Below are 13,886 nucleotides of genomic sequence, written 5' to 3'. Positions count from 1 at the left end.
CTCTGTGTTTTTCTTTCTCAATAAGAACGTAACGAAGATTCATTGTATAAAAACTTTATTTGGCCTACTATATTCATATTTCAGCCACCCCCCAAAATAGTAGAATAAAAATGATAAAAAAAAATCCCTTTTAAAAACAGCACCAAACATTACATCTAACAAATTTGATTTCCAAACGAAAATTGAACATAAAATTGATCGTTTGATATATATGAGCAAATTTAAAAATGTCAAAATTGACCACAAATAATAATTCTCAAAATGTTTGCAATATTTTAAATGGAGTTATAGATTTGATTTAAGGAAAGGTTTTAGATATAAATGGAATGCTTTGTTATCGGTTGCCCTGTTCAGTGGGGATTTTTGTGCTTCGGCAAACAAACGCTCATACACATTTCCATCGTATGCTCCAAGTGCTGAGCACAGTATACCATCGGGTATATCGAAACCATCAACGATCCCAACAGCGTTCGGTCGAATTTGGACCAAACAAGCCTCCAACTTGGTGCTCAGGTTTTGTATATCCGACTCCGAAATAGTTGTAAACTGCAATTTTTTCCAGAATGAGAGTGATGGTTAGTATGGAATGCATTGAAAGAAATGGATATAAAAATGAATTTGATCATTTTTGGAGGAAAAATACTAACCCGAAGTAGGTCTGCAAGAGATTTTAGGCAGGTATCAATTGCATATAATTCGACCAATTGATGAATAACTATTGACAGTTCTGGTGACAGCTTTTTGTTAATATCTTTAGTCATTTCGTATGCTGAACTCACCAAAAATGAACGACAATGAGATTCGGCACATTGCACCAATTCTATGGAAGTTGCATTAGCTGCATGTTCATTGGTTAGACCGTTCTTTTTACGCTCTTCGAGATGTTGATAGGACAAACGAAGCTTGCTGAAAAGACATTTTCACAATGGAAAGTTTGACATTTAATTGGAATCAAACGAAATGTATGATTTTACCGAATATATACTTACTTTGCTGATACGGCTTGAAGTGCTTCAATTATTCCAGTGATGGATGAATTCCATTCTTGCTGATTGCGTGTTTTAACGAATTTTCTAAGGTAACTTAATGTTGGAACCAACGATTTTCCTTGTAATGCCCAATCCCAGTTTTTGATCAAGTATCGGGCTGTTTGTAGCAATAAAACGGTATTTTCACCCTCGTATGTACATGCAGCGGTTACCATTCCATACGTTGATGGTAAATTCGAACATTCCATATAGCCATGGCCACCGCAAGCCAAACGCAATTGCTCGATCGCAGCTGCTCCATCGGCTGTACATATGGATTTTAAACAACATGCCAAAGCATGAAGCTAACAAAGGTAGTAGGAATAAAATAAAATGAGAAAAAAATCTAGTGGCTGAATGAAGTGGTAGACACTTACTTCGGGCAAACGTTCCAGGTCTCCACGGTCCAATTCTGAAGTAACTTGATTATACATATCCCAAATGTAATCCGCCGCTAATTTTATCACAAATACTTTGGCAATGTTTGGAAATACTTTGTATTGCTGTGTAACATGATCGATAACTTGTGGTTCGGCCTCATTTGGATCAATTGGACTCTGTCGTCGTACGGCTGAGTATCGGGTTGCTATTGTTACGGCTTTTGACAGATAATTCGATACATCACGTAATATAACCACCCGCACGAACATCATTGTACCATACGTTAGCACCGATGATGGTGATTTGACAAACGTTCCATCACGCTTAACCTGAGCATTTTTCATAAGCATATTTTTACGTGGAATTCGTACATTATCGAAACCTAGATAACCATTGTTCACACTCTTCAAGCCAAGTTTTGGCCCAATTTCACCGATCTTTATTCCCGGCATCGGTTCCCAAGTCTCTTCGTCACGCAATTGCACTATAAATGGATGAATACCGTGATTCTGTCCTTTTGAATATAGTTGTGCCACAACTACGGCATAACTGGAACTATGGCCCACTGTTGACAGTTAGATTAGTCGAGATAATATTGACTGGAATTAAAGTTTATGCAAACAGTGTGATCACTTACATCCACCTGGCCACCACTTGTAAGCTGTTAAAGATGGACTGTGAAGAACAAACTCCTCCGTTTTTTCATCATACGTTGCTCGTGTTTCTAGGCCTCTAATAAATGTACCATGCCCAAGCTCTGTCTGTAACGCAATTTTAGTCGAGTCAAAACCAATTTTCGAATCATTACTCAATAGTCCAATATAATCGTTTCAAGCTTACTTGCGCATAAGTGCCGACAATTTCCATGTTCCATGCACGACCCAGCCACTCGCCTTGCTGTTCCAGAGTTCCTTGGCCCAAAATCGTTGGAACGAACATCACAAAGTGCACAGCGAATGGATTGCCATCTTTGATTATCCCTGAACCCAGCAAGCCACCCAACAGTGCTCTACCATTAGAAGAAAAAAATATGTTTTCTATATTTGCAATTTAAAAAACACATACAAACATTTAAACTTACAGATAGTTATCTACACCATCCTTTCCTTCTTCTTGCAGTTGTTTTATTTTCCGAAAAACTATTGTTGATTTTCGGATTGCATATTCGTACAGTTCTTTGTGAGATAAATAAGATGGTGGTGTTTCATCTTGCAATTCGGGATCGTTTAAAAAGAAATCCTCTGAAAAACAGTGAAAAATAGAAATAATCAAACCGTTTACAAGTGCGTTTTCACAAGCTATCGTAACAATACTCCAAGAATCTATGTCACTAGTACTTTTCAAAACTGTGGGGTCATGTTGTTGTAATTTTTCTCACACGCAATGATTTTCTAAAATTTCCATAAGACAAGGTAATTCTATAATAACTTGTATAAAACTGCGAAGTTAATTCATGCGGATAAAATGTTATGTTAAAGTGGGTTTCTTCACACCGCACTTATGCACTAGAACAATTCCGTTATTGAATTGTTGATAGCTTCTTCGGCGGAATTTTATTTAATAATGTGAATAATCATCAATATTGCCATTAAAAACTATTATTTTCTGCTTTCAATGCAATTTATCCGTTTATGGATGCTGACAAAAGAAGTCTTGCTCTTAACATTTGAAAAAAAAAACAAACATAGTACAGCACAGAAATACTATACAAACGCATAGCACAAAACAGAAAATCAATTTATTTCCAAAAAAGAGAGGAAATTAACCAGACACTTACCACGGGCTCGTTTCTCTTCTAATTTACTTTGATCACCAATCCAATACCGTGCTAACTCTTCAACATCAAACGTACACTTTCGGCGTTCTTTTTCCAGATCGGAATTGATTGTTCTTTTGGTTGTTGGCATGTTCGCGCTATAAGCGTAAAAATCAAGTTTTTCTATTTCAAAATAAATTTATTAACGCGCATTTCATGAATAACTATACAAAAACACAAACTAGGTTGTACAGCAATCTCTGTTAGACGGGATATACATACAATAATGCGAAATGTGTTGGATTTACGTCATTAATCACACTATATTAACTCTTCTCTTTTTTATAATGAATCGATAATCTGAGATAGCAGCTATGAGTTCAAAGGTACTGTTTAGAAAAACCATAACTCGTTTGATATGTATATTGGTGGGAAAAAAACGGAAACTCCGTATTTGAGAATCAAATCATATTTTGTCTGTCCACTTGAAGTCCATTGATACATTATCAGAATAATGAAAGTGGCAATTCGTTACAAAAAAAGCAAATTAGCATACAACATGTTTTGTTGATGACAACGCTAAATCAAAGTTCAAATTACGAGAGTTTTTTTCTTCATGAAAATTCGATAAAGAATCAATTCAAATTCGAAGGAAAATTTTTAATGGAAATTTACCGTTTCAATCACTGTTTTGTTCGAGCTTTCTTTTTCACTGGATTTTTTTTGCACAGATTGTTTATTTATTTATTTTTTAATTTCACTGACTGGCATACAAAGAAACTGCCTAGCACTTATCTCATTTGATATTTTATTAATGTCGACCCATTTTTTACGATGATTTATTCTTATAAATAGTTTTTCTTTTTGTTATATCCAATCCATAGTTACCATTTATATTAAAATACTTGCTTTTTGAGAATACTTGCTTCTGTTGTGTGTTGTTGTTTTTTACATTACAACATGAAATTTTAAGAAAGTTTTGTTATAACGACAATAGGCCAATAAAACGATGAATGAAATAGTACCAAGCTGCAACTTAATATTATTACACAAATATGGAAATACACTCACAAATATTGTTGATAGTACTACGATGAAAAATTGGCAAATCCGAATCAACTGAGTATATATAAACAATTCGGTTTTACTCAAATCGTCATTATTATTTAAACATGTATGTTAGAATAACACTTTTCGGAAATATGTCAATCGAAAGTTTACCAGTGTATTTTATGTTGTAATTGACAGTTAGTCAAATGAGAACAACAAGTGTTTTCCCCACCATCTTCATGCAATATAACCTTGGGTAATTTACTTATGTCATGAACCGGGATGTACTTGTCGATTTTGAACGATGTTGTTAGAATTATATCCGTATAAAATTCAAAATGATTAGCATAAATGAGAGGTAATGAATTTTCCATCAATTTTCAAAAATAAAACACAAAAATCGTAGATTATTGGTTAAAATGTAATTATTGTTGTTGTTGCCGCAACGCCATCTTCTCGAAATCAACGGAACTACGAAATAAATGACAATTCAGATTTAATATGACAGCCGTCGTCGCCTCGCTACAAATTTCATTCAAAGTAAATTTGAAATACACGTGCGTTCGAAGATGTTCAAAAACAGATCGAATTGCAAGTTTATGTTTTTTTTTTTAAATTGTTGAAGCTGAATTTACATGCATATTTTTATTCACGACACATAAACAATCAATATGAAGAATAAACCACAACGGCACAAAGAAACCAATGCGTTCAGAGTAAGTGGTGTAATGTGTTATTTGTTGTCATTTTCATTAGTTATAACTAATTCATTTTGATTTTGCGAATAGTTCAAGACGTTTGGAGAACGAATCAATGAGATCGATCTGCGACGCTCAGCGCTCTACCGAATTCGCCATCAAAATGAAGGTACCGGTGAAGAGGCACAGGAGACTGAATTCCATCAAACATACTGCAAATGGGTCGTGTTGAACTTAACGGAAGAGTATGGTGCATTTCAAAAACAAATTCGTGGCATTGTCACTCTGCCACAGTTACTTTTGAAGAAGGATTTTGTGATCAACACATTGGTAGATGCGATAGAAAGAGCGACGGTGCTCTCGTTGCAGCCGCTACTCGAGTGAGTAGATTTTGAGACATTATTTAAAACTTCCATTCAAACTCATATCATTTTTTATTCGTTTTAGATTCGTAGTTGCTCTTGCACGAGATCTTCGAGATGAATTCTATGTATATTTGGTGAGAAGTGAAAAGCCACTTTTTGAAACCATTTTCAATCTATTGAATACAAAAGATTCGGATCAATTGGAATGGACGCTCCTTTCTCTGGCACATTTGTTTAAAATCCTCAAACCATATTTGAAAAAGGATTTTTCAGCAGTATTTAATTCACTATTGCCTCTAATTGATGACGGACAAAATGCAGAAAGTATTACCAATTTTGCTGTTGAATGTTTCGCATTCATTGCACGTGACATTACAGAAAAGGAAAAATTTCTAACTGCCATATTATCGAAGTTGAGTACCAGAATCAGCCAAGATGTAGGAATATGCAGCGAAAGCTTGATACGAGGATGCGGGCAATTGCTATTTGAAGTGATTCGCGGTGTGAACGGTCAATTCCATAGTTGTGCCGGCGTATATTTAAATGTATATTTTGGACTGTTATCGAAATTAAAGACACACCAAGCAGAACTGTTGTACGACATCTTAAGTGGCATGGTAAAAGTTTTAGTTCAACACATAGCACCAGCCAATATGCAAACATTCTGGGATGCATGCTATCACGTATTGGCCGAATTCAAAGAGGCATCCAATTTCAACAGTTCTGCGTACAAACAGTTGCTGTTAATAATGGGTCAGACGCTCGAAAGCAGAGATGGCAAATTTCTCACAAATTCCAATCAATTTGTCACTGAACTATTAAAAGTCATTGACACATGCGAAAATAGTGATGAATGTTTACGGTCTACATCCGATTTGGTTACAGTACTATTGCTTTCGCACAATGTGATCCTCACTCAATTGGATGCGAGCCGAATAACAAAAAAAGTGCTCACAATACCATCCACCGAAATATTCGAATCGTTTGTGTGGAACTGTGTGAAATATTCACAGTTTGAAGTACTAATATTACCGGAATTCCTGCGATACATTGACAGTAATCACTTTGGATTAAGTTCATTGGAATTGATGGCGAAAATTATCTTGTACAAATCACCGTTAGCCAGTGATGGGATCACACTCGACTCCAAGAAATCTTATCCAATTCGTTTACGTTCGGACAAATCTTTGCAGAAAATCAAATCAATAATTACCAAGGTCGATAATACAACTGATATATTTTGGTCAAATCCACGAGAATTTCTATTGGCACTCATAATTTATCCACATATTGTTGGCGCCGATGTTGTCAAAGTAGTGGAAAAAGTAAATGAATCAATTGAAGTCTGTTTAAATGCGTTGAAACCAGCGGATGGTATAAATCAAAATGAATCCGAGCATCAACGTATCCACACCCAGAACAAACGAATCATTTTTGTTCTGGCGATTTTAGTTGAATCTCAAATTCAATTTCGAGAAAAACAAGTCGCAAAATCTAAGTCATTAAAAACGATAAGGCTGCAGACGATAGTAAACAAATTGGTACAGTTCAGCTCATGTGAAAATCCTCGTTATACTCACGCTCTACGTTTGCTGGATCTGATTATTTCTTTCGAGGTGAAGCAACCAAAGGAATGCAGAAGTTCAGATTTCAATTTTGATTTATTTAAAACGATTCATATGGAACTGTCCAACAATCTATTTTCACGTTATCACATCGTCCGAAGGACAACCGCACATTTGCTACATCAATTTGCCAACGAATTGAAAACGAACGATACAGAGCTAGCGATTTTTGGTATATCTTTCGACATTGAATCCATTGAAACAAACATCCACACATATCGAGAGCAGTTGTTGCTTTTACAGCGAATTGAACCAAACCCAAAGTTTATTTCTTCGTTGTGCAAAATTCATGAGCCACTTAAATTCGATCCGCTTAAATATTTGCTGGGATTTCTTCATGTGAATTTCAATCTCCTCTGGAAACCGACCATGGAATTGATTGCCGCATACTTTTCCGAATTGGATATTGAAAGTTTCTGGTCCCTGTACAAAGCTCGCATCGAGGAAACAACAACTTTGCAACGCAGTAAGCAATTGACCGATGAAAATCACGAAGACCTTGAATTCATTGCGGCGGAATCATGTTTGGGCATAGAATACCTCAATGTTTGGCGTAATGATGAACGTTCGATCGATTTGGTGAATTATCGAATATTACTGTGGCGCATTATTCCATCACTTGGGATGTTACGAGAGATAAAAAATCGGGAAATTGTGACGATTTTCTTGGATTTCATTGAACATGAATACAAACGTACCATCGATCGTGATACGCTTACTTTGCAAGCGCAGCGCAACCGAAAAACTAAGAAAATAACCAACGGGAAAGGCTTTAATAAAACTGAAAATGAGTATGAGAATGAAAATGAAGAAGATGGTGAAGATGATATCGCGGAACAGATTGTAGACGATCAAAATGTACCAGCTGGAACTCAGCGAACGCTGACAAATATGCTTCAGGTGTTTGTTAATCAAAATAATCCAAAAGCATTGCATCGTGAACCCGAGCTATGGAGCCTATACATGGACTTGCTTAGCCATAGGAATAGTGAAGTTCAAAAATTGGCATTGGAGTGTGTCGCTGCATATAAACACAAATATTTACAACCGTACATGGATCATTTAAAGGGTTTGGTGGACGATGCAAAATTTAAAGCGACAATAACCAGTTTCAAGATTGATAAAGAAAGTGGCCTGGTGCAGCCAGAGCATCGACCGCAATTGATGCCCATTGTAATGCGAATCCTCTTCAGTAAGATGATGACACGGGTTGGTGGACAGAAAACATCGAATCAGACACGGAAATCGCTGATCATGCGATTCTTGGGCGGTTGTCACGAAGAAGAAATTCTGGTCATGCTTCACATGTCGTTCTGGATGTTCGAAAGCGAATTCAAAGATGATGCTCGTGATATGTGCTTAACCGTAAGTACTCTAACTGAAAAAGCCATACAAATGTAATTGGTTCTGCTGTTAAATTCCATTCTTTTTTCTAGGTCATGACAAAAACCAATGTTGCAAACGTCCTATCTCCCAACATTCTACAAAGTTCTTTGGATCTTCTGGATGTAATTCAAGGAGAGTTCAGTGGTTTGATGAGTAATAAATTCCTACGATACATCATAAATGTATTGCTTGTCATCGGATCCACCGTGCTCAGTGTTGTGGAACAAAGCAAGCAAGACAACTCAAAGTTTGCCGGCAATTTGGCAAAGCCGTACAAAAATTTACGCAACTTCTGCTATCAGAACTTACAACGATTCTTCGATCATTTCGAGTCCTACACATGGACTGACAACGAGATTGATGCCATATTCTTGGTGTTTGTTGCTCCTTCAGCTCATAAATTACACCAGGAAAGTTTAGTGACAGTAATACCTTTGCTGAAACTATTTGCAACCTTTGGAAAGTATCCAAGACTATTTATTCTGTTAACGCGCTATATTAATGATACAAAAACGGACACAACACCGCTGAGATATGTGATGGATTTGTTAGTTGAGCCCAAGGCACGACCACGCGTTTGCTTGACCATCATGGAAATGATTCAGAATCTATTAACGCTGTCCCTTGATGTGGCTGCCATTGATGAAGAGCATGCGATTGTCCCGTTGGAAATCAGTCACTGCAGGCCAATTTCTGAAAAGAGTTTAGCTGATATTCCACATGCGGATACACTGAATTTCGGTAGTAAAATTCTTCTGCCATTTTTGCCAAATATTTTGCAACGGTTCAAGATTTTACTGAAAGGACGTCGTGGCCTGACAAAACGCGATTTAGCAATCCTGTCTAAGATAACGGGCCTTATTACTGATCCAGAAACCAGTAAAACACTCCTTACCGTGCTATTACCAATTCTTGTGCGCAAATCTAGTTCTAATTTGGGCGAAGAAATTCTCACACAAATGGTTGATACCATCACCAACTTATTCAAACGAATCGATCACCCAGAGCAACATATTCGTAGCATTGCACCAATGTTTGAACAAGTCACAGCACTTGGGCCACGTAAACTATTGTGTCGTCTACTGCATGTTATAGCTGATCGTGCATCGTTTGAAAACAAAGCCGATAAATTACAGTTGCAACAAACAGTGCGCATTGTGACTGAGCTGAATGCATGGGATCGCCGATGGATTGAGCAACCAGACTATGAAAAACGTTTAGATGCCTATAAACAAATTGGTCAATTGACTGCTGCCAATGAGATCGATTTAAATGCTGGATTGTTGATCATTTATCACTCGTTTCATTTTGTCAAATACGACAGAGACATGGCATTGCGAGACAGTGCATCACATCATCTGAGAACACTTCTGCCAACGCTCATACGAAAGCTGCAGAAGACAAAACCACTAGAATTGGACTATTTGATCGGGACGGTGATACTGAATTTAGTTCGGAGAACTTTCCGTGATAAAAACGACAATGTACGTACTGAAGGCATTCAGCTTTTGGGTGAAATTGCACGCGAATGTCCTGACGCTCATCCAGTTCTATTCGATTTGAATATGCTTACGTGTAAGCAGGATCGAGAGATTGATTTCTTTGATAATATTACGCATTTGCAATCACAGCGTCATGGCAAAGCACTGTTGCGATTCTGTTCTGTAGCCAAAACACTGGAAAAAGCACCAAGCCCCAGAACATTGACACAATTCATACTACCACTCGCTTCAGCGTACATAGCAAATGACAAATATTCCATGAATCATGGTCTAATTACGTCGGCTATCGAAACAATCGGCGCAGTGTGTCACCTATTGCCATGGCACCAATACGAGTCGATTCTAAAATACTATATCAAGAATATGCGCTTCAATGTCCAGTATCAAAAGCAAATGGTTCGCATTGTTATGCAGATTTTGGACTCATTCCATTTTGATTTGTCGGAAGCAAATGCTTCAATTGACAAACTTCCCGTTTCAACGGAGCCCACAGCATCGGAAATCGATCAAAAGAAAATCGCAACTAAAAATGATTCAAATGCAGACGACAATGTCGATGAATTGACTAATAATATCGAAGCAGAGGAGATTGTTATCGAAATGAACAACGAACAAGATAACTTTTATGACGAGTTGGATGGACTGAACGGAGAGAATGAAGATGACGACGGCGATGACGACGAAAAAGAACAAAACGTAACACCGATTAAGAAAGCCAGAGTTTGTGTTTATGATAAGCCAATAGTTTTGTCTGCATCAATTGCCAAAAAAGTCGTACATAATCTGGCCACTGGTCTGATACCAACGCTCAATAGCTCCATCACGGCCCTCAGTACGTACGAAAGCTTCCATAAAATCAACAAAAAGAAACGACGTTCGGAGCGAGAAGAAGAAGAAATATTGCGTGTCCCGATCGCGTTGGCAGTTGTTAAATTACTTCAAAAATTGCCGACAGGCATTTTAGGTGCGGTATAACCTGACTTAAATTAAATTCAATTCGTAACACACGTGAAATGACTAAACACATTGTTTCTGCTATTTACAGAGCGAAATCTTTCTGGAATTCTCATCAAAGTGTGCATGTTCCTGAAATCACCGTTGATTTCAGTGCGAATGACAACTCGTGATATTCTAAAAAATATTATGGTAACCGTTGGTGCAGAACACTTGGAAACTCTACTAGGCCATATGACATCGTTGTTGACCCGGGGCTTTCAAGTTCACGTGCTCACTATTACCGTTCATTGTTTGTTGGACGCACTGAAAACGTCACTCAAAAATGGAATAATGGACAAGTGTTTGCAGTATGTGCTGCAGGTGTGCCTTAGAGATATCTTCGGGCAAACTGGTGAAGAGAAGCTCGTGACAAAAATCGGCAAACACACACCCGAAGCAAAGCCGCACAACAAAAGCTTCCTAACGCTGAGTATTTGTGCAACAAGTCTGTCTCAAACGTGTTTGCTGGATCTGTTAGTTCCACTGAAGGAACAACTGAATAGATCACAATCCAAGAAGAATGTGGTTCGTTTACAGGAATGCTTCCAGAAAATAGTCGCCGGTCTGACGATTAACAAACAAATTAGCATTGAGACGATGTTAATGTTTATCTATGGTGTGATTTCTGAAAGTATACCAGATCTAATGCCCACAATTGAAAAACCAAAACTAACCGACAGTGAAAAATCGAAAATAAAGCAACAAAAACCAGATTGCTTTCTGATACCCAAAGATCCACTACTTGAGAGACGCACCACTACTGTGCAAACTGCAGCCGTAACTAATGTTCGGGCGAATGCGCACGTTTTAATTGAATTTGGTTTGGAATTGCTGCAACTGACACTGAAACGTGGCAAATTATTGAAAATCAACTATCAGCCATTTATCGATCCAATTGTGACGATATTGAACGATTCAATAGTAAGTAGTCATGTGCGCGTTACAACTTTTGCCCTAAAATGTATCTCGACCTTGATCAGCAAACAAATGACTTCAGACCGTTTGGATGAAGCCATACCATCGATTGTTGAGAAAATTTTCGATATTCTACATAAATATGTTGCTGCCAATACGGATATGTTGAATGAAAACTTCCTACTGGTGCAAAGTTCATTTAAAACCATTATGAACATACTGCGTTATGTACCAGCTGAACGTTTTACATTGATGGCCGACCAATTGAAAACGCTACTCTTCTATGCCGAGCAATATTTGAATGTTGGCGAAACAACGAAGCAAACCATATCGTTCTCCCTTCTGAAGGTCATCATTTCGCGGCGTTTGGTTACCAGCGAATTGAATAATGTACTCATGCAAGTCGGTCGACTGGCTATACAATCAGAATCGGATGTTGCTCGGGCAGAGTCAAAGGGCATCATCGTTAACTATCTGATGGATTATCCATTGGGAAAAAAAGTAGAAGGATTTATTGAATTTTTCATTTCTAATTTGAACTATGAACTGCGATCAGGCCGTGAATCGGCAATCAGTATTTTACATTCGATCGTTAAACGCTTCCCACCAAAATATCTGAATCGGAAGGCAGCGTTGATGTTTGTGGCTTGCGGCTCTTGCATCGTGAATGATGAATCTGCCGAATGTCGTCAAAATGTGGCAGAATGCTTGGAAACGTTGCTAACCCGCATTGATGTCAATCAACGCAACGAATTGTTTTCCATGGTAATGACACTTTTGAACGATAACAAACCGAGTCACCGAGAAATGGCGGCTCTTCTGTGTACTCGATTCATAAATGCCGAAAAAGAAAAGTTCTCAGCACGTCTTGAGAAAATTCTGCCAGTTTTGATAACGACTTTGTGCACCAGTTCCGTCAGAAAATTTGTACGAAGCAGAAACAGCAACGACCGTAATCACAATGGCAAAGATGAAAATGAATCAGGCGATGATAACGACGATGACGAGGAAAACGATCACGAAGAGACCCAACGAATGCTAGACCATCAAACAATACAGCTACAAAATACGTTGCAGAAAATATACGAAACATATGATAATGTAATTGCTGATTATCCACAGTATACGGATGAGCTCGCCTATGAATCACAAAAGTTGCTTGCGCATGAACATACTTGGGTGCGATTGAATGCGTTACGAATGCTACAAAATATCATGCAAAGCATAGATGTTGAACACATCCATAATATATTTGTTTCCGATGAACGCGCCCAAATTCAATCGAATTTCATATATTCAAATCCCGAGCAAGAACTTAAATCATTGACCCTGGATCTGTGTGCCCAACTAATACCCGATCAGACCGTCAGTGAACTGGCATCGGAAGTAACAACCATTCTGTTACTCATTGCGAACATGCTAAAAGATATACCATTCTCGAACACAAACGAAGCGGAAGATGGAGACGATGAAGATGCGAAAAATAACATTAAACGAAAAATTAATTTACCTTGGCTGTTCAGACGGCTACGATATGTCATTCATGCTGAGGTGGCAAAAGCACCGCAAAGTACCATACTGGTGAGTCAAATTACATTTAAATATTCTCTGGTATTTTCTAGGGTATTTTATTGATAAAATCTTTTTAATGACAATTTTCCCTGATTTTATAGCGAACGTCAGTTTTCCGCTGGATTGAAGGACTTGTGGAATTAATCACCACTGAGCAAGTTGAACGGTTGGCATATACATTATTGTCGCCACTGGTACGCGAAATGTCTGAAGAAGATCAAAATATTGATGCAAAACTTCGTAAATTAGCGAAGCGAGTTGGTGACACAATACGTGACCGAATCGGCGATGACGATTATAACATTTTGCGCGCGCAAATCCAGAAGAAACTGTTGATTAAACGAGCTGAGCGTAAGAAGTCGATTGCAATTGATAAAATATCGCATCCTGTCCAAGCTGCCATGAGACTAAAGGGCATACGAGATCGAAAGAAGTCAGCCAAACGAAAATATATGGATCCGTCCAAAATGCATGGCTTCATTGCGAAGAAGAAGAAAAAATTGTACGATCAATAAGGAATGATCTTTAGGGAAATCAATGAAATATACATATAGCCTTTTCAATATCCTCTTTTAAAAATGAAAAAATAAATTCACTATAACTCAGAAAATC

At 37.7% G+C, this 13,886-nt stretch overlaps 3 protein-coding genes across 13 annotated transcripts in view; 1 reads left to right on the top strand and 2 right to left on the bottom strand.

Annotated features, from left to right (window-relative positions):
* LOC129573656 (ADP-ribosylation factor-like protein 6-interacting protein 4) overlaps positions 1–13,886 on the bottom strand; it is a 57,920-nt gene that overhangs the window by 34,545 nt on the left and 9,489 nt on the right. The gene's annotated exons all lie outside the window — the stretch shown is intronic.
* On the bottom strand, positions 39–4,668 carry LOC129573651 (probable peroxisomal acyl-coenzyme A oxidase 1). 11 transcript variants are annotated; one of them, XM_055454475.1, is made up of 10 exons: positions 4,237–4,404; positions 3,448–4,093; positions 3,187–3,348; positions 2,491–2,650; positions 2,250–2,418; positions 2,047–2,170; positions 1,406–1,974; positions 990–1,333; positions 648–906; positions 39–546 (listed from the first exon to the last, which is right to left on the bottom strand). In XM_055454475.1, exons 3-10 carry the CDS (start codon positions 3,314–3,316, stop codon positions 286–288), a joined length of 2,016 nt encoding a protein of 671 aa, XP_055310450.1. In that variant the 5' UTR covers positions 3,317–3,348; positions 3,448–4,093; positions 4,237–4,404; the 3' UTR covers positions 39–285. The 11 variants fall into 11 exon arrangements, with proteins under 11 accessions (XP_055310450.1, XP_055310447.1, XP_055310451.1 ...); XM_055454472.1 differs by having other exon boundaries at positions 3,187–3,323; positions 3,841–4,093; XM_055454476.1 differs by having other exon boundaries at positions 3,187–3,323; positions 4,054–4,093.
* LOC129573647 (small subunit processome component 20 homolog) lies at positions 4,703–13,884 on the top strand. The gene is made up of 6 exons (XM_055454457.1): positions 4,703–4,931; positions 5,004–5,293; positions 5,361–8,268; positions 8,340–10,755; positions 10,837–13,283; positions 13,376–13,884. The coding sequence occupies exons 1-6, from the start codon at positions 4,887–4,889 to the stop codon at positions 13,787–13,789; spliced, it is 8,520 nt and encodes a 2,839-aa protein (XP_055310432.1). The 5' UTR covers positions 4,703–4,886; the 3' UTR covers positions 13,790–13,884.

This window comes from Sitodiplosis mosellana, unplaced genomic scaffold, assembly GCF_009176505.1.
Source record: "Sitodiplosis mosellana isolate CC-2019 unplaced genomic scaffold, AAFC_SMos_1.0 Smas_scaffold_6102, whole genome shotgun sequence".
NCBI classification, from domain to species: Eukaryota; Metazoa; Arthropoda; class Insecta; order Diptera; family Cecidomyiidae; genus Sitodiplosis; species Sitodiplosis mosellana.
Note: the sequence above shows the minus strand (reverse complement) of the source record. Positions and strands in the feature narration are given on the sequence as shown.